This window comes from Pipistrellus kuhlii, unplaced genomic scaffold, assembly GCF_014108245.1.
Source record: "Pipistrellus kuhlii isolate mPipKuh1 unplaced genomic scaffold, mPipKuh1.p scaffold_m20_p_15, whole genome shotgun sequence".
Classification (NCBI taxonomy): Eukaryota; Metazoa; Chordata; class Mammalia; order Chiroptera; family Vespertilionidae; genus Pipistrellus; species Pipistrellus kuhlii.
In genome coordinates this window covers 29,320,754-29,341,980 of record NW_023425460.1, presented here as the reverse complement: position 1 = coordinate 29,341,980, position 21,227 = coordinate 29,320,754, and the positions used below count along the sequence as shown (strand labels likewise).

Below are 21,227 nucleotides of genomic sequence, written 5' to 3'. Positions count from 1 at the left end.
GATCTCGCCTGCAGACCCCTTACTGCAAGCTCCCAGAGTTTACTGCCAGGGGCTCCTCGCCCTTTCTTCCCAGAAGGACCAGTCATTCTCCTCCCTCAGGGGCTGCCCACCCCTCCCTGCTGGTGCTGCCGGTGCCACCACGGCACCACACGAGGACAGCCGATCCCTAAGGTTCTGTGAGGATGAGTGACAGGAAGGGCAGGCGATTATAACAACACAGGCAACCATACGCGATTCTCCAGCGCTTCCCTCCCTTTCAGAGCCCCCATCTCTAAGGGTTTCTCCTCCCAGCCACACGGCCTGTCCTGACTCCTCGCGTGAGCCAGGAACACGCAGAGGGATGGGGCAGGAGAATCGTGTAAGCATCCGCTTTAGTTCAGTTCAGCCAAACATCACGGCAAAGTGCCTGGATCAGGGAGACGGTGGGAAGCAACACAGACAGTGTCTGTCCGTGGGGGAGATGGATGCTAATGAACCCCAAATGGGTATTGCGTCGCACTCCACACACCAGCATTTCATTACAATTCTGGATGAGTGCCGAGGCGGGGAAGCACGAGGGTCCTGGAAGCCTCCAGCCAGAGGAAGCGGTCAGCGGTCGGTCGGGGCGGTGTTTGTAGACGGAGGTGTGAAGGATGAACAGAGGTTTCCTGGGTGGGAAGTGGAGGAATATTCCAGGCAGGGGTCCTGTGGCAGGAGGATTTGAGGAACCGAAGGGGCCTCTGCATAAGGGAAGGAGCAGGCGGGGGCAGCACACAGCGCCTCTCTCTCACTTCAGGTCCTGAAAGGTGGGCGCTACTTCTCACCCCCCTTTTGTTGATAAGGAAACGGAGGCCAAAGAAGTTAAACCACTCGCCTAAGACCCTGTGAGTTAAGAGGGGGAGGCGGGGCCTGTTGAACCCATGTCGTTATTGTGACTCTCAGCTGCGGGCTTCCTCCCTCACACCCTAGCCTCAGCGGGTGCTTCGCAGGCCGGCCATGTCAGCACCCCCCCCCCCGCCCCCCCTGGCAACGGTGAGCGGCGCAGGGCCTCGTCTCTCTCCAGGCCTGTTCTCGCTCCAGGAGTCTGCTGTTCGCTGGCCTGCCTGGGCCTCCCTTCTGATCCTCTGTCTGGGCCCTTCTCTGACCCCTGGCCGGGACCAGGCCACCAGCTCCAGACTCTCCCTCCTCCAGGATGGGCTCTCTCAGTGTCTCTCGTTCTGCCTGGACACACCCACCCTGCTCACACTCCTCACTTCAGGACCTGTGACAAGGCCACCACGTTTGAGAAAGATGCAGGGGGCTCAAGCCTGGGAAAATGTGATGGGGAAAGATATGCATCGCGCCTTTTAGGTTTTCATGCCACTTGGGTGAAAATGGAGATGAGAAACTTTTTTTGAATGGTTTGGGAAACAAAACAATTGTTGACCAAATAGGACATCAACTGGGGCAGGGGAAAAAAAAAAAAGGTGCTGGTGGTGGATAGCTTTGTTTTGGGTGCGATATAGCTGAGAGGTCATCCAAGTCCAGGGAAGGCTTCTGGCGCCCCCTAGAGGGAACACTGGGAACAACGGAACCTTAGGAAAGCTTTGGGCAGGCTGTTTAGGGCAGGACAAAAGCCAGCATTTTTTAAATTTTGCCAAAATGGAGGAGAAAGGATAAAAGCTTAACTACATGGACTCAATCTTCTCCAAAGCATGGCATGGTATGTATTTTTATTCCCATTTCACGCATAGAGAAACCATAGCTCTCAGATGCATAACTTCCTGTGGCTCATAGCTGGTAGAGGAGTAGAACCCAGGGCTTCCTCATTGCAGAGTCAGCCTCTCCCCACCCCCACCCCTTCCTGCTGCCAGCATGTTGCATTTTTTTCAGGTTTCCAAGGCTCCCCTGATTTCCTCAGTTTCCTTCACTCATTTAAACAATGTGAACTGCTCAGGGCTGTGGCCTCGCCTGGTGCTGGGCCTGAGGTCCCCAGGTCAGCTCAGCTCTGCTCCCACCCCTGGACCCTCCCCTCTTGTGCTGGCTCTCGTGTATTGCTGTGTACACAGGGGCAGCGTCTTTCCTCCATAAGCTTTGGTGCCCCAGAGCGACGTCTAAAAAGCCGTCAGACACACCCACCTCTGCTCTAACCTGTCCTTTTCTCTGGCCTGCAAGGCGTTTGCCTGCTAACACCTATCCCCATCATCTCGTGGCAAACCCAACTGCTCCTAGAGCATGCCAGAGTCCACCACCATGTCTCCTGCCTCCACCGGCTGCTCCTGCCCCTCCCTCCCCACTTAGCGCCTGGTGTGAGTTTTTATGGAATTGCTTTTGCTGAACTGTACTTTGATGTGATGCTATTATAAGAAGCAGACACTTGAAATCCATTTATTATAAGGATCTAGTGTTATTGATTAGGCCACATCGTCACGTTTAATTTTCCGTGGGGAAATTCCTGTCTCATCGTAAGTGCCCCAAATAGCTATCCTTTGCAATGGGTCCTTTCACATTTATACATCTATTGAGGGTGCTACCAACTGCCCGGTTTCCCCTCTACGCATGGGCTCCCAGAAAGCCTAGCGCCCGGGCCCCCCTTAGAGCTGGCAGGGTATGGGTCGCCTGGTGCTGCATTCTTGGCATCTACCATTGATTTTCCTTCTTCTCTTTGTCCCACTTTTCACTCCTGCTCTCCTGCTGTTTTATAAATCCCTATAAGCCACCTCAAAGCCTTTCTGGAACACGGGTTGGCCTAAATCAATAAACTGATCGATACCAATAGAAAACCTTCCTTGCAGGGTTGTGGTGAGGATTAAATGGAATAATGGATGTGAGTGCAGCCCCAAGTTCCCTCCCAGGCACGGTCGAAGGGCCAGCTGCCAGCTGGGGCCATGGCGAGGGTCCCACTGGCGGTTTCCACCCCCGTGCAGCCTCCGTCTTCCTTGGTCTCTAGACATCTCTGGGCCACTGCCCTTCCTGCCTTTGTCTTGCCCTCAGCACATGTCTATGCTCCCTGTGGGAGGAGCAGGAGGGTAGCTGTGTCTGTTCTCTCTCATCCACTCCACCCAGAAGTCATACAGTCAGCAATGGGCCCCCTTCCCTCTCCATCCCTGGGATCGCAAATGCTCTAAGAGCCTCCGTTGCCATGCCTTGGAGTAGTTGGCATGTGGTGGGCATGCATTGGTGAGGAGACTAAGAGATGATCCGGTCCAGCCTCTGCATTTGACAAATGAAGAAACTGAGGTCCAAAGAGGGAAATGATGGGGCCACGTCCCTAACACATTTCAGCTCCTTCTTGCCAAGTCTAAGCATTGGGCTGCTCTCCTCCAAAGCTCCAAGGAGATCCTCATGCCTCAGGTCAGGACCACGCTCTCCAGCACAGCTTCTAAGCCCCTCTCCTGAATCCTTTCCACGAGGCACCCCTGTTTTGGTCACTGGTTGTTGGGTAACCAAGTACCTCAACATAGAGTTGCCCAAAGGAACAATAAACATCGGTTGTCTCACAGTCTCTGTCGGTGGCTGGGTGGTTCTTGCTTGGGGTCTTCCATGAGCTTGCAGTCGTGATGTGGGTTGGGGTTGAGTCTTGGTCTGTTTGGGCTGCTGTGATAAGAGTTTCATTACTTGGGCAGCTTGTCACAGTTCCAGAAGACGGGAAGTCCAGGACTCCGGTGCCGACAGATACAGTGTTTGGTGAGGGTTTGCTTCCTGGCTGGGTCCGCCCGTGGCGGGAGAGGCCGAGGAGCTCTCTCAGAACCCTTTTATGAGAACTCTAACCCCATTCACAGGGGGCTCGTCCTTCATGACCTAAGCCCCCCCTAAAGCCCCCGCGTCCTAATGCCATCACATTGGGCATTAGGATTTCAACACCTGAATTTGGGGGCGGGGTCACAAGCATGGAGACCGCAGCATCTGCGAGCGTGCTGAGTCCTCCACTCCGGTGAGGACTCACCCACGTGGCTGGCTCGCCGGTGCCGGCTGCTGGCTGGAGGCCTCAGTGCTCTGCACGCGGGCCTCTGCTTGTGTCCCGGTGGCACTGTGGCTGGCTTCTCCCAGGGACAGTGATCTGAGAGAGAGTACAGAGGGAGCTGAGTGAAAGGGTCTTTTATGATCTAGTCTCCGAAATTGCCCGCCACTTCTGTCATGTTCTCTTCTTTAGGAGTGAGGTCCTGAATCCCACCCACAGTGAAGGGGAGAATTAAGCTCTGTCTTTTGAAGATGGAGCGTGTCAAAGAACTTGTGGACATCTTTTCAAACCACCCCAAGGCTCCCATTGGCACACCCCAGCCATGTCAAACTGTGTGCTGCTGCCCCAGCCCACCTGCCTCCCTCCGTCCCGCCTCTGGGCTTTTGCACACGCTGTTCCCGCTGTGTAGCATGTGCTTCCCTGGTTTCCCTTTCCTGTCTGGTAAACTCTGACTTCCTTTTCAGGACCCGCTTCAGAGCTCTTCTCCTCTCCCCCAGGTGGAGCTGGCCACTTGCTTCTCTGAGCTCGCTCATCTCTTTGGAAATACTGCCCTTCCCGGGATGAGATGATTATAGGCGGGAGTGTACATCTCTGTAGTGTCCCCAGCAGGTGGTCAGCTGTCCCCACACAGGCTGAGTGAGGGAATGGAAATTCCGTTCTCTGCTTTTCCGTGTGTCCTCCGAGGACTCTGTGCATTGCGTGACCTCTGCTTGCGTGAGCCCAGCGGTCACCGAGCATGACTGTGCTCCATCAAGGCCGGTTTGGGTCCCTGGGGGGCTCCCCCGTCTGCCTTGGCCCTGGTTACGGTGACCGTGAGCCCTGAGTGCGGGCCACCTCATTGACGTCTGTGGCTCGCTCCCAGGGAAGTAATTTAGCTGTCAGATTACTCTGCCCAGCATCGCGTGGAAGAAGAGGGAGAGAACAAGCCCTCAGACCAAGGGGACGACAGAGCCAGTATGGGCTGTGCGGCCGTGGCAGTTAAGAACTTGCCTACCACGAGGGAGCCGTGCTGGCCCATAGATGCGCAGCCAGGAGCTGAGGAGCTGGGACTCGAGCCGGCCCTCCTGGGCTCAGGGCCATGTGCACTCTGCTGTGGACTTTCTGCTTTGTTGTCTCAGCAGAAAAACCCAGACAGAAGGATGGAAGCCCCACTAGTTCAGGGGACAGTGGTAGGGGGTAGGGGCTTGGAGGAGGATCACGTTCCCAGGGCTCACAGTGGAGCCTGAGGCTCATGTGGTGAATGGCTGATGGAAAGGAGACTGTTGAGGCCTGAGGCCTGGCCCAGGAGAAGGGCCAGGGGGCCTGGGGGCTGCCTGACATTGAGTCCCATGTCAGGACAGTCATTCCTGGCTGCGGTGTCTGACGCAGGGCTCTCTGCAGGCTGCCTGGGTCCCCGTCCTGGTCACTCTTGGGTAAACTATTTAGGTTATCTCCTCTGCAAAGTGGGAGATGGCTCCCCCTCCAGGCCTGCTGTGCAAGGGGAAGCTCGGGGACCTGACTTTCCTGGTTCACCTTTGGAGGCTGCCACCTGCCAGCTGTGTTCTCTTAAAGGAGCTGCTTAACTTCTCTGCGCCTCCCTTTCCTCCTGGTGAAGTGGGGGCGGGCACAGCCTTTTCCCATGGGCAGCGTGAGGTGCTGGGCAGTGCAGCTCGGGGGACACGCTCAGAACACAATGGCAGTTGGCGCCACTGCCGTGGGAAGGGAAGGGACGTCTGTAAAGGTCTGTAGTGAAGAGGTGGAGAGAGGGAGGGAGACACAGGTGGACGGTGCCAGAGGTCCCATCTCGCCAGAGGAGCTGGAGGAAGGGTCCAGAGCTGGCCTGGGCTCGCACAGGCCAGAGATTTGCGATGCCTCCTCCCTCACGTCAGGACATTAATGGGGGGAAGGGGTGATAAAATCCTCAGTGATCGGAGGGCAGGGACGTGGCCCTGCAGCCCCGAGGCCAGCATGCTCTAGTCCCCGTGGGCGTCCAGGTCTGTATGGTGGCTCTGCTGCCTGCAGTCCTGAGAGTGAGGGATCTGCAGTCAGACCCAGCCTGGAGTTCAGACCTGGAGGCCACCTACTGGCGGGTTATCTGGGGCCAGAGGTGCACTCACCACAGGTCCCAGGGGCGCTGTGGGTCCCTCAGGAAGCCCGCCTCTCCTTTGCCATCGCCTTTGCATCCCTGGAGGGTGCCCCAGAGGCTGAGCTGACCCCTGTGAGTGTGGGGGGAGGCAGGTTGGGATCTGGCAGAGCTGGTCAGCCATGCCCCACGCTTCTCCCTCCATTTGCAACCCCTTTGCCCAGAGGATGGGAGGTGGCTGGCACCGAGCTCCAGTTCATTCATTCATTCATTCATTCATTCATTCATTCATTCAAATGCTTACCAAGGAGGAGTTTTTGTGTGTCAGACACTGTCCCAGGGCCCGGGATGCCGCTGTGACCGGTCCCACTGTGTGGCCCCCTCTGCTCCCTGACTCACCAGGATCCCCTGGAGAAGCCTTTTCTGACCAGTGTTTCTTCCTCTGGCTCGACCCTCACAGGGACCTGAGTGAGAACGCCATCCAGGCTATCCCCAGGAAGGCTTTCCGTGGAGCTACAGACCTCAAAAACCTGTGAGTACAGGCCTGGGCGGAGAGGGACGGGGCCTCGGCGCCGCCACTGCAGTATTCTCCTGGGCCTCCCCGAGCCCGGAGCCCAGGCAGCGAGGAGCTGGTCTGAGGGGGCAGTGCCAGCATGGTTTTCTGGAACGACCTGGAGTGGGAGGAGACGGCCAGCCCTGGAGGGCTGTGGGCTGTTAGGGTGATGTTCTCGGTCCATTTGAAGGGACAGTCTCCGTGCCCTTGCCCTCCGGGAGATTGGGAGAGCTGGGCTTGAATATCCTCTTTCAGGCACTCATTGTATAAGCTGCTGCAAGTCCGTTCGCTTCCGGAGCCTCGCTCTGTGGTGTTGTGAAATGAGGGTGTCACACTTACTTCACAGGCTTGTTTTGAGGTTTAAAGGAGACATGCAAATGCCTGGTGTGCTTGTCTCTCCCGACACCCCCGGGTCCCCACCTGTGCCTGTAGCAGCCGTTGGTGATTGACCACCGCGTTCTTTCCCAAGGAGCCCGGGTCCCGACTTCAGTGTGTTCTGGGAGCGGCGCTCCGGGCAGCCACAGCGAGTCAGCCCCCCGGGCCCCGGGGCTGGCCTCTGGCTGCCACGGCTTCTGTGACAGACTCACTCCCCAGCTACCAGCACCTTCTCGGTGGTCTCCTCAATGGGGTGGGTGCCTGCGCCCCAGGAGAGAGGCGAGGTTAGGTAGAGGAATCGGAGAGAACTCTGATTTACATTTATCGCTTTAACAAAAAAGTAAGGAATCACTTAAGCCCTTACTGCCTACTGTTCGGGTGGACACATGTGCACTGGACAGAGGAGGGGCCAGGCCCTTTAACAGAAAACGGAATGAGTGCCTGTAAGGACGTGTGGACGCTCCTCTCAGCGACGTGCCGGCTCTTCACACCTCCCTGTGCTCCACAGGCAGCTGGACAAGAACCACATCAGCTGCATCGAGGAGGGCGCTTTCCGGGCCCTGCGGGGCCTGGAGGTGCTGTAAGTAGCACACGGGAGGGAAGCAGAGGCTCCGGGAGTCTGGGGCGAGTTGGGCCGACGCAGGCAGCGGGCGGGGGGTCAGGCAGCGGGTAAGGGGACTCAGGCAGCGGGCGGGGGGCTCAGGCAGTGGGTAGGGGCTCAGGCAGTGGGTAGGGGCTCAGGCAGCGGGTAGGGGCTCAGGCAGTGGGTAGGGGCCTCAGGCAGTGGGTGGGGGGCTCAGGCAGTGGGTAGGGGCCTCAGGCAGTGGGTAGGGGCCTCAGGCAGTGGGTAGGGGCTCAGGCAGTGGGTAGGGGCTCAGGCAGTGGGTAGGGGCTCAGGCAGCGGGTAGGGGGCTCAGGCAGTGGGTAGGGGCCTCAGGCAGTGGGTGGGGGGCTCAGGCAGCGGGTAAGGGGCTCAGGCAGCGGGTAAGGGGCTCAGGCAGCGGGTAGGGGCTCAGGCAGTGGGTAGGGGCTCAGGCAGCAGGCGGGGGGCTCAGGCAGTGGGTAGGGGCTCAGGCAGTGGGTAGGGGCTCAGGCAGTGGGTAGGGGGCTCAGGCAGTGGGTAGGGGCTCAGGCAGCAGGCGGGGGGCTCAGGCAGTGGGTAGGGGCTCAGGCAGCGGGCGGGGGGCTCAGGCAGCGGGTAGGGGCAGGGGCTCAGGCAGTGGGTAGGGGCTCAGGCAGCGGGTAAGGGGCTCAGGCAGCGGGTAGGGGCTCAGGCAGTGGGTAGGGGCTCAGGCAGTGGGCAGGGGGCTCAGGCAGTGGGTAGGGGCTCAGGCAGCGGGTAGGGGCTCAGGCAGTGGGTAGGGGCTCAGGCAGTGGGTAGGGGCTCAGGCAGCGGGTAAGGGGCTCAGGCAGCGGGTAAGGGGCTCAGGCAGTGGGTAGGGGCTCAGGCAGCGGGTAAGGGGCTCAGGCAGCGGGTAGGGGCTCAGGCAGTGGGTAGGGGCTCAGGCAGTGGGCAGGGGGCTCAGGCAGTGGGTAGGGGCTCAGGCAGTGGGTAGGGGCTCAGGCAGCGGGTAGGGGCTCAGGCAGTGGGCGGGGGGCTCAGGCATGGGCACGGCCTCAAGAGCACAGGAGGCAGGAGACCTGGGAGGCGTTGCAGGGCTCCAGGAACCTGCTCCTGGGGTCATCGTGCCCACAGGAGCATGACCTAGGTTCACCTGCTTATGAGGCCACCCAGGGCCATGGCAGCGTCTTCCAGGAGCTTCCGACACATGTCTGTCTAAACCCCGCCCTTCTTTAAGCCAGCCCATGCATGCGCCTGCCCCTCTCCTGGCTCTTCCTGGCCTCCCAGCCTCGGAGGCCGCTGCTCAGGGCTTTCCCTGACCGTGACTCTGTGTCTCTTTCCCTGACCGTGACTCTGTGTCTCCCGCTCGTTGGCATAGGCCCCGCCCCCGGCCCAGCCCAGAGCTGGCCCAGCTTGAGGGTGGACCATGGAACAGTGTTTGTCAGGGAGAAGCCCTGCTCTCCCCCCACTAAGCTCCTGCCGGACAGACACTAACGGACTCTGGTTTCCCCACTAGGACCCTGAACAACAACAACATCACCACCATCCCCGTGTCCAGCTTCAACCACATGCCCAAGCTGCGGACCTTGTGAGTCAGCCCGGGGTCCGGGAGGACAGCCCCAAGCCGGCGGTGCCCGGCACTGGGGAGCGGGGCGCAGGCTCCCAAAGGCAGGGGAGGGGGCTCCTTCTTGCACCCCCAGTGTCAGTCAGGGTGAGCTAATTGGGGTTGGGGCCAGGGGAGGTAATCCGAAAGGAAAGGAGGCTGAGTGTCACTTATATTTGATTTTTCCTTGGAAAACCAATCATTTCTTTTTGTTCTTGAAAATGAGTTATGTGACTTGGGTCTGTAAGAGTTCAGGGAGGTGAATCCACATGAGCCAGGCAAAAGTCCAGTCCAGGGGTGCCCCGAGCATGCTGGGAGGGAAGGGGCAGTGGCTGGGATTTAGTTGCCTGCTGCTGCCCCCAGTCCCCAGGTTGGAGCTGCGGGCTGACTGTGCATGGACTGGGCTTGGTCAAGTGCAGTATGGGCCTCGGCCCCTCCTGGGTAGGGGGCTCCCACTCTGTGGCCGGGGTCTGGGGGCCCCAGGTGAGCATGGGTTGTGAGCGTCCCTGTCTCCCTGCAGCCGCCTGCACTCCAACCACCTGTTCTGCGACTGCCACCTGGCCTGGCTCTCGCAGTGGCTGAGGCAGCGGCCCACCATTGGGCTCTTCACCCAGTGCTCGGGTCCCGCCAGCCTGCGGGGCCTCAACGTGGCTGAGGTCCAGAAGAGTGAGTTCAGCTGCTCAGGTGGGTGCAGGCCCAACTGCCCATCTCCACTGCCCACCACCTGCCTCCCCCTAACGCTCCCCCATTGCTTCCTGTCACCACCACACATTGACATCTGGCACATCCATCACCTCCTGTCCTCCTCAGCCACCTTCTAGACCACCCACGCTCTCCTGCTGCACCCGTGTTCTGTTCCCATCCACCACCTGTCTCTAGTCACCCCCTCCTTCCTTTACCCATCATGGTCTGTCTTTATCTGTCACTTCCTGTGTCCACCCATCTCCCCCCTGGTGTCCATCCATTATCTCCTGTTCTCACCTTGACTCCACACATCATCTCTTGCCTTCACTCCCTTGTCCATCCTGCCACAGCATCTTCCCTTCCTGTCGCCCACTACCTCCTCCCACATTGTCCCTTTCTGTCCCCCCTTCTGTCCCTATCCCCTCCCCTCCCCTTCCACTCCTTGCCTCTTCCTATTGCCCCCCTTCCCTCCTGACTGCCTTGTCTGAAAAGTCATTGAAGTGGCTTGTCCAGCCTCAGCTGTGAGAGCTCCTGCCTGCCCACCCCACTTCCTTTTTAGCCCCATCCGTCTCCACCTGCAGCCAGAAGGACCTGAAAGGACCCCCACGTCTGGGCAGGTCACTGCTGCCTGGCAGTCAGCAGCCCCCCCGGGCGAGTCCGAACTGTCCTCAAGCTCAGTGAGGCTCTGAAAGTCATTGCAGCTGTCCCTTGTCACTCAGTGTGTCCCAGCTGGGCCCGCCTGGGCCTCTCCCTGGAGCAGGTGCCTCCCACCCCAGCCTTCTCACAGGCTGGACCTGTTGGCACCCCTTCCCGCCTTGTTGTTGCCTGACCCCTGGCACATGGACTATGTGGCCATGGTTTCTGACCCTGGCCCCAGCATGCCGCCTGTGCTCGGCACAGAGAGATGCTCAAGAAAGGCTTGCTGGGTGCGTGCATGGTTCAGGTTCCCAACAGAGGATGGGGGCTGCCCGTTTCTCCCAAACCAGGGACTGAACCCGCCAGCCATTAGAGCTCTGAGGGAGAAGCGTCTACTGGGCCCCGCTGCCTCTCCTCTGAGTGAGGCTCCCCTCCCCCACAGCACTGGCAGCATGTGTGTGTGTGTGTGTGTGTGTGTACACAAGAATATGAGTGTGGCATCAACCTATGAACCAGGTTAGATTCCCAGTTAGGACATATGCCCAGGTTCCGGATTTCTGGTAGGGAAGTGTGCAGGAAGCAGCTGATCAATGATTCTTTTTTATTATTATTATTATTATTATTAAATATATTTTATTGATTTTTTACAGAGAGGAAGAGAGAGGGATAGAGAGCTAGAAACATCGATGAGAGAGAAACATCAACCAGCTGCCTCCTGCACACCCCCTACTGGGGATGTGCCCACAACCAAGGTACATGCCCTGGACCAGAATCGAACCGGAGTCTGAAGGCTGATGCTCTATCCACTGAGCCAAACAGGTTTCGGCCATCAATGATTCTTTCTCACCATTGATGTTTCTCTCTCTCTCTCTCCCTACCTCTCTGAAATCAATATATACACACACATATACATTTGTGTGTGTGTGTGTGTGTGCGAATGTGAGGGTGCATGTGGAGAGAGTGTATGACTGTATGTGTGAGTTTGTGCATGTTAATCCACATTATTAACCAGTAACCTCTCTCTTACTCAGGGCATGGTTAGGCAGGTGAGCCCAGCAGTGAGCGTATGACTGTGTGAGTTTGTGCATGTGTGAGCATGTGAGGGTAACTATGACTGAGTGTGAGTGTGTGTATAGGAGTGTGAGTGGGTGAGCATGTGAGCGTGTGTGCACACCTGGGTATGCACTCGTGTGAGGAGCGTCAGACTGATGCGCCCCTCTGAGTAACTGCAGCTGCCTCAGGTTTTAGGAGGAGTGGATACTTTGCTGGGACAATTATTTTGAAATGAAACCTTTTTCTCTGCATTTGAATATCTTGGTTTCTATATTCAGGCATTCCTCCCTCCCCTCCCTCTTCCCCACCCCTGGTCTGTTCACCTGGCGACCCCTCTCCTGAGAAGGAGCTGCCACAATTTGCCAGAGGCCCTCATGTCTTCGTCTTTTCTGATCTTGGTGCCCACCCTTCAGGGGAGCCAAGCAGGGGTTAGAGGCGAAATCGCTGGTGGGAGTGTAAATTGGCTCAGCCACTGCGCACAACTGTTCAGCAGAAGCTACGACAGCCCAGCATATGTCTACCCGTGACCCTGCAACTCCTGCTAGGTGTGCACATATGCTCTGCCAACATGCATGTCCCAAAATAAAAAATATCCCTCTGTTCAGTCACCGCGGCAGTCACACACACACACACACACACACACACACACACACGTGTCCAAAAATGCTCACAGCAGCTCAGAGATGGAGACACCTCACATGTCCATCAACAGCGAGTGGATTAATTAATTATGACTCATCTATGCAATAGAATACGAGTCATAGTTAAAAACAAAACAAAACAAAACACATACATAACAAAGCACCTACGGATACAGACACAAGGTCAAAGATTTTATAGTGAGCAAAGGAAGCCAGACGCGAGAACCTGCTGTCTGATTTCGTTACGTGAAGTCCACCAACTGGCAGGACAAACCTTTAGTGCTGGGTCTCAGAACAACGGTTACCTCAGGGAACAGGGCGACCAGCCTCCGTAGGTGATAGAAATGTCACACATTTGGGGGACAGTTCTGTGGGCATATTCATAAGTAGAAATCAGCCAGCTACACACTGAAGACAATACCCTGTATATAACTTACACTTCAGTTACAGTAATTCATCAGACTCCGGGCTTCATCCTAGTTCCAGCACCTATCAGCTGTGTGAGTTTCCACAAATTCATTAATATCCAGGACTCAGTCTCCTCGCCTGTAAAATGGGCACAATAGTATCATGCTCCTCCAAGGTTGAGCAGTTAGATTAAAGGAGATACTACCGCATGTGACACGGAGTGAGTGCCAGGCAAGCAGAGTCCTTGTCATCCTTCGATGATGGATGAGGAGACGTAGGCTCAAAAGCGCTGAGTGACTCGGACGAGAACCCGTGGCTTCAGAATTCCGGCTGGGATTTCCCGGCATCGCAATCACACTTCCGCGCAGCACAGTCGGGTCGAGATTCAAGTTCAGCAAACATCTAGCAAGGTCCTCGCTGTGCCAGGTGCCCACCAGGTTACACGGGAGTCCTTGGTGATCTCTGGTTCATCCTCCTCCAGGGAAGCACCATGTGCCCCGTCCCTACTCATCCGTCAGTATCTCAGGAGGGAGGTGCTGACCTGGGACACCCTGAGGTCACAGCCCACTGTTCCCGCAGGCCAGGGGGAGGCAGGGCACGTGCCCTCCTGCACCCTCTCCTCCGGCTCCTGCCCGGCCATGTGCTCCTGCAGCAACGGCATTGTGGATTGCCGTGGCAAAGGCCTGACCGCCATCCCTGCCAACCTGCCCGAGACCATGACGGAGATGTGAGTAAGGGCGGGGCAGGCACGGGGCACCGGTGCTGGGGCTGGGCCAGGCCCTGGTGGTCCAGGGAAGAGCTGGAGTGGATGCCACCCCAGGGCTTGCTTCAAGGTCCTTCAGTGCAGATGGAGAAGTCGGTGCCTTGGCTAGCCGGGCTCTCTGCCAGGCTGGGCAATGCTGGAGGGCTGGGAGGGCGTGTTCCTCTGTGGTCCCCTTCCAGCAGGGTGTCTGCTGGGACTGGTTTCTTAGTGTTAGCATCCACTGTGGGCCCCTTCCAGCCATGGCACCCTGGGAAAATGGAGCTCACATCTGCCTATGCCCGCCCGCCCACCCGCCCGCCCGCCGACTCCAGACAGTGGTTGGGAGCAGGACGGGGACAAAGGGCATGGCTGGGCAGGTGAGCCCAGTAGGCAGAAGCCCAGACTGGGGCGAGCTGACTGGGGGGCCCTCCTCTGTGCTCTCTACCCGCAGCCGCCTGGAGCTCAACGGGATCAAGTCCATCCCCCCGGGAGCCTTCTCTCCCTACAGAAAGCTGCGGAGGATGTGAGCACCTCCCACTGCTTCCTGGGCGTCAGCAGGGGCAGGAGGGAGACCCCGGACCTGGCAGGTCACAGCTCTGGGCAGACCCTGCCTCTGCCTCTGGGCAAGCTGCTGCCCGGCGGGCCTGCCCCCGGCTCCTCTGTGACGTGGGATGGCAGTGGTGTGACCGCCTTACAGGCTTGTCCTGAGGCCTGCATGTTGGGCCCGAGTCTGGCATATGGTCAGACTACCATCCTTCCATTTCAGCGCGGGCGCCAATAGGAGGCGCCATGGACATAAGAGAGGGGGTCGGGGACAGCTGGGAGGTGGGGGAAAGCTGTCAGGACAGACCAAGGCAGGGGTGTCCCGTCTGTGCACGGGGACAGTGGCTGTGGGTTTTCCCGATGGGTGGGAGAAGGGGCCCCTCACCTTTCTAATTTCCAAGCAGCCCCTGCCCTCCCATAGCCCCTGGGAGGGGCAGGGGACCAGGCCCAGCGTGGTGGCCGCTGAGGGGTTCAGCCGCCCTCTCTCTCACTCACTGTGCAGAGACCTGAGCAACAACCAGATCGCAGAGATCGCGCCCGATGCCTTCCAGGGCCTCCGCTCCCTGAACTCGCTGTGAGTAGCAGTGCCGAGGCTCCTGCCCGGGGTCTCCCAAGGAGGCCGGCAGGGCCAGAAGCCCCTCCGGTGGGTGCTGGAGAGAGAGCACAGCCCCAACCCTCCCGGGTTTCTGCTCGGCTGCAAGTCCAGGGTCGCTATGCCCAGCATCCCCTTCCTCGCTGGTGGACCCTCTGCTGCTGGGAGAGGAGGAGGGACTCAAGGACTGAATGAATGGAAAAGCAGGCAGAGCTGTTGCCCTGGCGACTGTGCTGCTCTCCCCACCACAGTGAGGGACTTTAAAAAAAAAAAAAAAAAAACTCCGTGGGACGTGGGACAAATTGTTAAAGATTGGGACTGTCTGGTCACCTTAACCCCATCTATTGAAAAAAATCCGCATCATTAACGGGCACACCTAGTAAGAACGGGGGACGCTTTCTTACTCACTCTACTGCCATCTGCTGGCCATTGGTTATAACAAACCTCCTCCGGTGGCAGCCAGCCTGGTGGGCTGCCCTCTGACTCTTCCCCTTCTGCTGCCTTTTCTCCAGGGTCCTCTATGGCAACAAGATCACGGACCTCCCCCGGGGTGTGTTTGGAGGCCTGTACAACCTCCAGCTCCTGTAAGGACCCAGCGGGTGGTTGCTTGGGTGGGGCCCTGGGAGGGAGCGGGATTCCTCTGGCCTTCTGGTCGGGCCTTTCGGACCTCTGCGGGGTGGGCCTCACTGGAGCAAGGAGCTTGGAGGATGGCAGAGGCAGTAGGGCTGTGAGAGGTTTGGGGCTCTGCAGAGGCCAGGGAGGCGACGCGGACGGATGGCCGGAGGTCTGAATGAGAGGCTGCTGCGATGCAGGCTGGCCTGAGGAGGTCAGCAGGGCCCAGGAGCGCTACCCACCACCGGGGTCACCCAGGCCGGCTCAGCCTCCTCAAAGCGTGCGAGTCCAAGCGAGGGCTCTCTCTCAGGACCGAGGAGGCCCGGCGCCCATCGCAGCCGCCTGGGGCCCCGAAGGACTGGGGGACGGAGGAGGAGCCTCCCACCGCCTTTGGGAGGCGGCTTGGCCCCTGTGCTCTCTGGTTCCCGGGGAGGCCAGGGGCACCCTAGCAGCTCCCTGAAGGAGAGGAGGGGGCGTCTCAGCGGTCGCTGTGCACGGAGGAGGCAGGCAGGGGTCTCCACTCCTCTGTGTGGAGCGGGCCCCCAGAGGGCAGATCCCGGTGCCTGCGTGGTGCCCAGGAAGGTGCCCAGGACGTGTCGGTGAGTCTGAGGCTGGGCCTTCCCCTCACCATGGGGCCCTGGCTCTGCCCACAGGCTCCTGAACGCCAACAAGATCAACTGCATCCGGCCGGACGCCTTCCAGGACCTGCAGAACCTCTCTCTCCTCTCCCTGTACGACAACAAGATCCAGAGCCTGGCCAAGGGCACCTTCACCTCCCTGCGGGCCATCCAGACCCTGTGAGCGCCCTCTGCCGCCCTCCCCCACCCCGCGGGGGGCCTAGGGGGAGGTAACAGCCTCCTGGCGCAACGACCTGTCTTGACCTGTGCCTTTTTCTCACCAGAATCATCTCTTAGGGAGGAAAGAGCCCCAGGGTTAGACAATCCTGGGTTCAGACCCCAGCTATGCCTCATATTGGCTGTGTGACTCCGGGCAAGTTAACTTGCTCCTCTGGGCCTCGGTTTACTTATTCATAAAACGAGGATATCATCTTCATAAGGTTGTTCTGGGATTAGAGGGGATGTTTGTATAGAGCTTAGCATATTGTAAATGCTTCTTAGATGCTGGTGACAGTTGATAATAATAGTAATAATAATAATAATGTCCATTGATTCCAAGGCACACGTTGTTTCCTCATTAACAGCTCTGAAATTGGGGTGCACTGCAACGTGGACGGCATATCATTTAATTGACATTCTGTTCTTTTTTGAATAATACATAAAATAAAATCACATCTTGCAATTGATCATGTCTTAAATCAGGTAAAATCTAGTAATGGCGATGGCGATTAAAAATTAGAGAGCATTGGCACTAGGAATTTGTTTTAATCTTTTGTTATAGAATACTAGTGGCCCAGTGCATGTAATTCATGCCCCAGGGCAGAGGGCGGGCACGTGAGAGCAGGAGCGGGAACAGGGAGGCTGGCGGGGAGTGTGGCAGGGACAGCTGGGGGCCCCACAGCTGCCGAGCCCCTCCTCCCTGTGACGCTGGGCACGACTTCTCGGAAAGTGGTGGGCGCCCCCAGGCCGTGCCCCAGGTGGTGGGCACGTTTCCCCAGGGCCGGCCCGGGCTTCAGGCTGAGGCCTCACTCATCCAGGTGGAGGTCAGCGCAGATCGGGCGCCCTAGCCCTGACCTCTGACCCGCCCCTCTGGACAGGCACCTGGCCCAGAACCCTTTCATCTGCGACTGCAACCTCAAGTGGCTGGCGGACTTCCTGCGCGCCAACCCCATCGAGACGAGCGGGGCCCGCTGCGCCAGCCCCGGGCGCCTGGCCAACAAGCGCATCGGGCAGATCAAGAGCAAGAAGTTCCGGTGCTCAGGTGCCCGCCCCCCACCCCCCTCCTGTCCGTCCTCAGTTCGCCGGGGGACCCAGAGGCTTCCTCGCGGGCTCTAGCAAGGATGTCCCAGGGCAAGGGCCCCAAATTGGAGGACTCAGACAAGGCCCAGGGTTTCTCCTCCCAGAGGCCCGTTCTCTTGGGCCACATTCAGCCTCCTAAGACTCTCAGAGGCCCAGGACCCTCCCCGTGAGAGAGTGGCCTCCTCCGGGTTCGGCGGCAGCAGAAACGGCCTCCGGTGGGGGATAGGGTGGAGAAGGCACAGGGAGGGTAGCAGGGGCTGGGGCAGGGGCGAGTGAGGGGTGCGGGGGACTGGGGGCCTCACAGCTCGGCTCAGTGGTGGACTGGGAACAGGGAGGCTGGCGGGGGGTGTGGCAGGGACAGCTGAGACCAGGATGGTTCAGCTTTGGAGCCTGGATTCTGGTCGGAGGCAGGCCTGATGCCCCATCCCCATCTTGTGCCAGTGCCCGGGAGAGTTCCCATGGCTTTGGCACTCTCTGAGAGGGTTAACTGGGTGTGGTGCTGTCCCAGCACTGGCCTGGGCTGGGCAAAGGGGCCCTGATCTGGGACCCCAGCCTTGTTCCTGGGCTGCGTTTGGCTCGGCAGTGGACCTGGGGCCTGGGCTTTCTTGCAAGTCCTGGGCGATCCCACTAACGTCTTGGTGTTTCCCTTTGCAGCCAAAGAGCAGTACTTCATTCCAGGTGGGAAAGCGGAGGAGCCCGGGGCCGCCTGGGTGGGACAGTGGCTGTGGGTGGGCAGGAGGCAGGGGCTGCATGCAGGCTGAGGGGGCTGGATGAGCCTGTCCCAGGCCCTCAGCCCGGCCCCTGGCATCCCCCTGCAGGCACGGAGGATTACCAGCTGAACAGCGAGTGCAACAGCGACGTGGTCTGTCCCCACAAGTGCCGCTGTGAGGCCGGCGTGGCCGAGTGCTCCAGCCTGAGGCTCACCAAGATCCCGGAGCGCATCCCCCAGTCCACCACCGAGCTGTGAGCCTCCAGACCCCCGCACCCCTCCCTCGCCCCCTGGTCCTGCTCCCCTCCCTGCACCTGCCCTAGGCTTCCCTCTGGTCGGGCTCTGTTTGGGGGCCGCTGGAGACCCAGCATGACAGCTGCTGGCTTTGCAGGAAGCAGCCCCTGTGGCCCCTTTGCTCTGACTCACAGCCCTGCTCCCTCCTGAAGCTTTTCTGGCCTCCAGCACAGGTTGCCTGCCTGAGCCGGGGGTGCCTTCTCCCAAGGAAGCTTTGGCCATTTGGGTAAGGTGATCAGACGTCCCACTTTTGGCGGGACAGTCCCAATTTTTAACAATTTGTCCCGCGGCGTTTTTAAAAAGTTGGGACGTCTGGTCACCTTACATTTGGGGAACGTGATTTTATTAGCTGAAGTTGGGGCTTACACTGTCCTTTAACTATTTCTTTTCTCTGTCTAAACATATACATTGGCGCACACATATAGACGTCCCTCAAAAGGTAGACACACATGGAATCATCATAAAGGTGGTGTTTCTTTTTTTAAACATATTTTATTGATTTTTTACAGAGAGGAAGGGAGAGAGAGTTAGAAACATGCGTGAGAGAGAAGCATCGACTGAGCTCCCTCTTGCACACCCCCTACCGGGTATGTGCCCGCAACCAGTGTACATGCCCTTGACCGGAATCGAACCTGGGACCCTTCAGTCCGTAGGCCGACGCTCTATCCACTGAGCCAAACCCATTAGGGCAAGGCGGTGTTTCTTAAAATACATTTTATTTTCAAAATTGAGCCGTCAGCTGTTAAAATATGTCTATATATGTATTTTTAAAATATATTTTATTATTGATTTTTCACAGAGAGGAAGAGAGAAGGATACAGAGTTAGAAACATCGATGAGAGAGAAACACCGATCAGCTGCCTCTTGCACACCCCCCACTGGGGATGTGCCCGCAACCAAGGCACATGCCCTTGACTGGAATCGAGCCTGGGACCTTTCACTTAGCCAAACCGGTCCCGGCTAGAGCCTGGGACCTTTCAGTCCACAGGCTGACGCTCTGTCCACTGAGCCAAACCAGTTTTGGCTGTCTATATTTTTTGGGGACACCCTGCACATGCAGGAGCATGGATACGTACACACAGGCCATTTATGTGTGTAAAATGTTCGTAGCACTTTTTACATTAAAAATATCCCCACGCACAGCCTCTCTCCTCCTAGCTCCCGCCCTCGGCCGGGCCTTCCTTTGAAACAGGGCCCGTTTGCCTGGCAGATTCTCCCGGGGGTCCCTTTGTCTGGAAGACATTTCCATGTCTGTCCTTTGCGGGTGTGTAAGTGCCCTTGGTTGCCTCTTCCAGGCGGTTGAACAACAATGAGATCTCCCTCCTGGAGGCCACGGGCGTGTTTAAAAAGCTCACCCACCTGAAGAAAATGTGAGTTGCCCATTGGCGGGAAGGGTGCGGTGGGGACCTGGCCTGGGGTGGAGAAGGAAGAAGGTTCTGGGGTGGGGGTTTCCCATGGGGCTCCTGTGCACGGGGATGGGGTGTAGGAAGGGGGTTTGGGTGCTGAGCTCCCTCCTCCTCCCGCCACCTCCTCTCCCAGCAACCTGAGCAACAACAAGGTGTCAGAGATCGAGGACGGGGCCTTCGAGGGCGCGGCCTCCGTGAGCGAGCTGCACCTCACCGCCAACCAGCTGGAGTCCATCCGCAGCGGCATGTTCCGCGGCCTGGATGGCCTGCGGACCCTGTGAGCGTGCGGGCGGGCGCGCGCGGGGGCTGGGGGAACGTCAGAGGCAGACCCCGGCGTGTGGGTGTCTGCATTGCAGGGGAAGGAAGCCCTGGCCGGTTTGGCTCAGTGGATAGAGCGGGCAGGTGCTGGTGTGGGGCCGGGGGACAGGCTCCAGAGGTCTATGGGCACGCTAACACGCAAAGCATCTAAGTTTGGAGGCCACCAAGGGCTTTGGCTGAAGAGGACAGGACTGGGGTTAGGTTTGAGGAAGGTCTCTCTGGTGATGAGGGGGAGCATGGCCTGGAAGCAGGGGGCGGGCCCCAGGAGTGAGGAGAGGCTGCGGGGAGGCCATGCGGGCGGAGGCAGAGGAGGGCACTGCTGAGGCAGAGGGTCTGGAGGGGGCGCCGGTGCTGGGGCTCAGTGCCTCCCAGGGTGAATCTGTGAATGCGCCGGTGGTGGCCAGTGCACCCCTCGGGCACATGGCCCAGGGCACAGTGCAAGCTCCTCCCCCCCTGTCCCCCAGGATGCTGAGGAACAACCGCATCAGCTGCATCCACAACGACAGCTTCACTGGCCTGCGCAACGTCCGCCTCCTCTCGCTGTACGACAACCAGATCGCCACCATCTCCCCCGGCGCCTTCGACACGCTGCAGGCCCTGTCCACGCTGTGAGTCCGCCCGGGCCCCGCGGCCCTCCCGCCCGGGCCCCGGTGTCAGCACTGCCCCAGGGAGCCGCCCTCCCGGGGCCATCTCCCTGCTGTTACTTTAAAGAACAAACACAGGGGGTGTGTGGGCCCCAAGGTTTGTGGAGACCCGGGGCTCACCAGGCTGGAATGCTGCCCCGGGAGGCGGGCAGGTGCTGTGAGGGGCCGGGTGGACAGGCTCCAGAGCCTGTGGGCCAGTGGGTGGCTGTCGGCTGGGGGAGTGTGGGTGGCTGTGGACGGTGCGGGACAGGCAGGAGGGGGCTCTGCTGGGACAGCCGAGATGGGCGGGTGTCTGCGTGGCCACACAAGCTGTCTCTTCCAGAAACCTCCTGGCCAATCCTTTCAACTGCAACTGCCGGCTGGCCTGGCTGGGCGACTGGCTGCGGAGGAGGAAGATCGTGACCGGGAACCCGAGGTGCCAGAACCCGGACTTCCTGCGGCAGATCCCCCTGCAGGACGTGGCCTTCCCTGACTTCCGGTGTGAGGAAGGTAACTCGGACGCCCCCCCTCCTCCCGGGGAGGCAGGAGAGAGGGAGAGGTCGGCCAGGCCAGAGGGCGGGGAGTGGTGGGCAGTGCCCTATGACAGGTCCTTGAGGGGAGAGGTCAGTGGGAGGGAGGCTCTGTTGCTGGGGAGGATCAAGGGGCAGGGAGGCAGCTCTTAGTGCTACAGCCACCCTACCCTGCCTGGTGGTGTTTTGTGTGATATAAGAGCAATCGTATGCTCATTGTTTTAAAAATGGAAAAATCTACACTAATAAAAGAAAAGGATGCAAAAATGACCGTACCTTCACGACGCCCACCAGCCAATCAGGAGTGGGTATGCAAAGTAACCCAACAGAGATGGCAGGTTAATCTGCATATGCAGGCGCCAAGCAGCCAGGGGTGGGATGCAGGTGTCCTGCACTGCCCCAGCCGCTTGGGGCCTCTGGGCAGCGTGGGAAGGTAGGAAGGTGGC

At 58.8% G+C, this 21,227-nt stretch overlaps 1 protein-coding gene across 1 annotated transcript in view; it reads left to right on the top strand.

The window, feature by feature from the left end:
- The window catches only part of SLIT1 (slit guidance ligand 1), a 139,894-nt gene that overhangs the window by 91,968 nt on the left and 26,699 nt on the right, over window positions 1–21,227 (top strand). Inside the window, exons 5-20 of the mRNA XM_036437998.2 lie at window positions 6,442–6,513; window positions 7,418–7,489; window positions 8,988–9,059; window positions 9,595–9,758; window positions 13,076–13,223; window positions 13,690–13,761; window positions 14,284–14,355; window positions 14,886–14,957; window positions 15,639–15,782; window positions 16,700–16,863; window positions 17,556–17,579; window positions 17,720–17,864; window positions 19,200–19,274; window positions 19,444–19,587; window positions 20,093–20,236; window positions 20,595–20,761. Of these exons, the coding sequence (XP_036293891.1) occupies window positions 6,442–6,513; window positions 7,418–7,489; window positions 8,988–9,059; window positions 9,595–9,758; window positions 13,076–13,223; window positions 13,690–13,761; window positions 14,284–14,355; window positions 14,886–14,957; window positions 15,639–15,782; window positions 16,700–16,863; window positions 17,556–17,579; window positions 17,720–17,864; window positions 19,200–19,274; window positions 19,444–19,587; window positions 20,093–20,236; window positions 20,595–20,761 (1,751 nt within the window). The remainder of the gene's footprint in view (window positions 1–6,441; window positions 6,514–7,417; window positions 7,490–8,987; window positions 9,060–9,594; window positions 9,759–13,075; window positions 13,224–13,689; window positions 13,762–14,283; window positions 14,356–14,885; window positions 14,958–15,638; window positions 15,783–16,699; window positions 16,864–17,555; window positions 17,580–17,719; window positions 17,865–19,199; window positions 19,275–19,443; window positions 19,588–20,092; window positions 20,237–20,594; window positions 20,762–21,227) is intronic.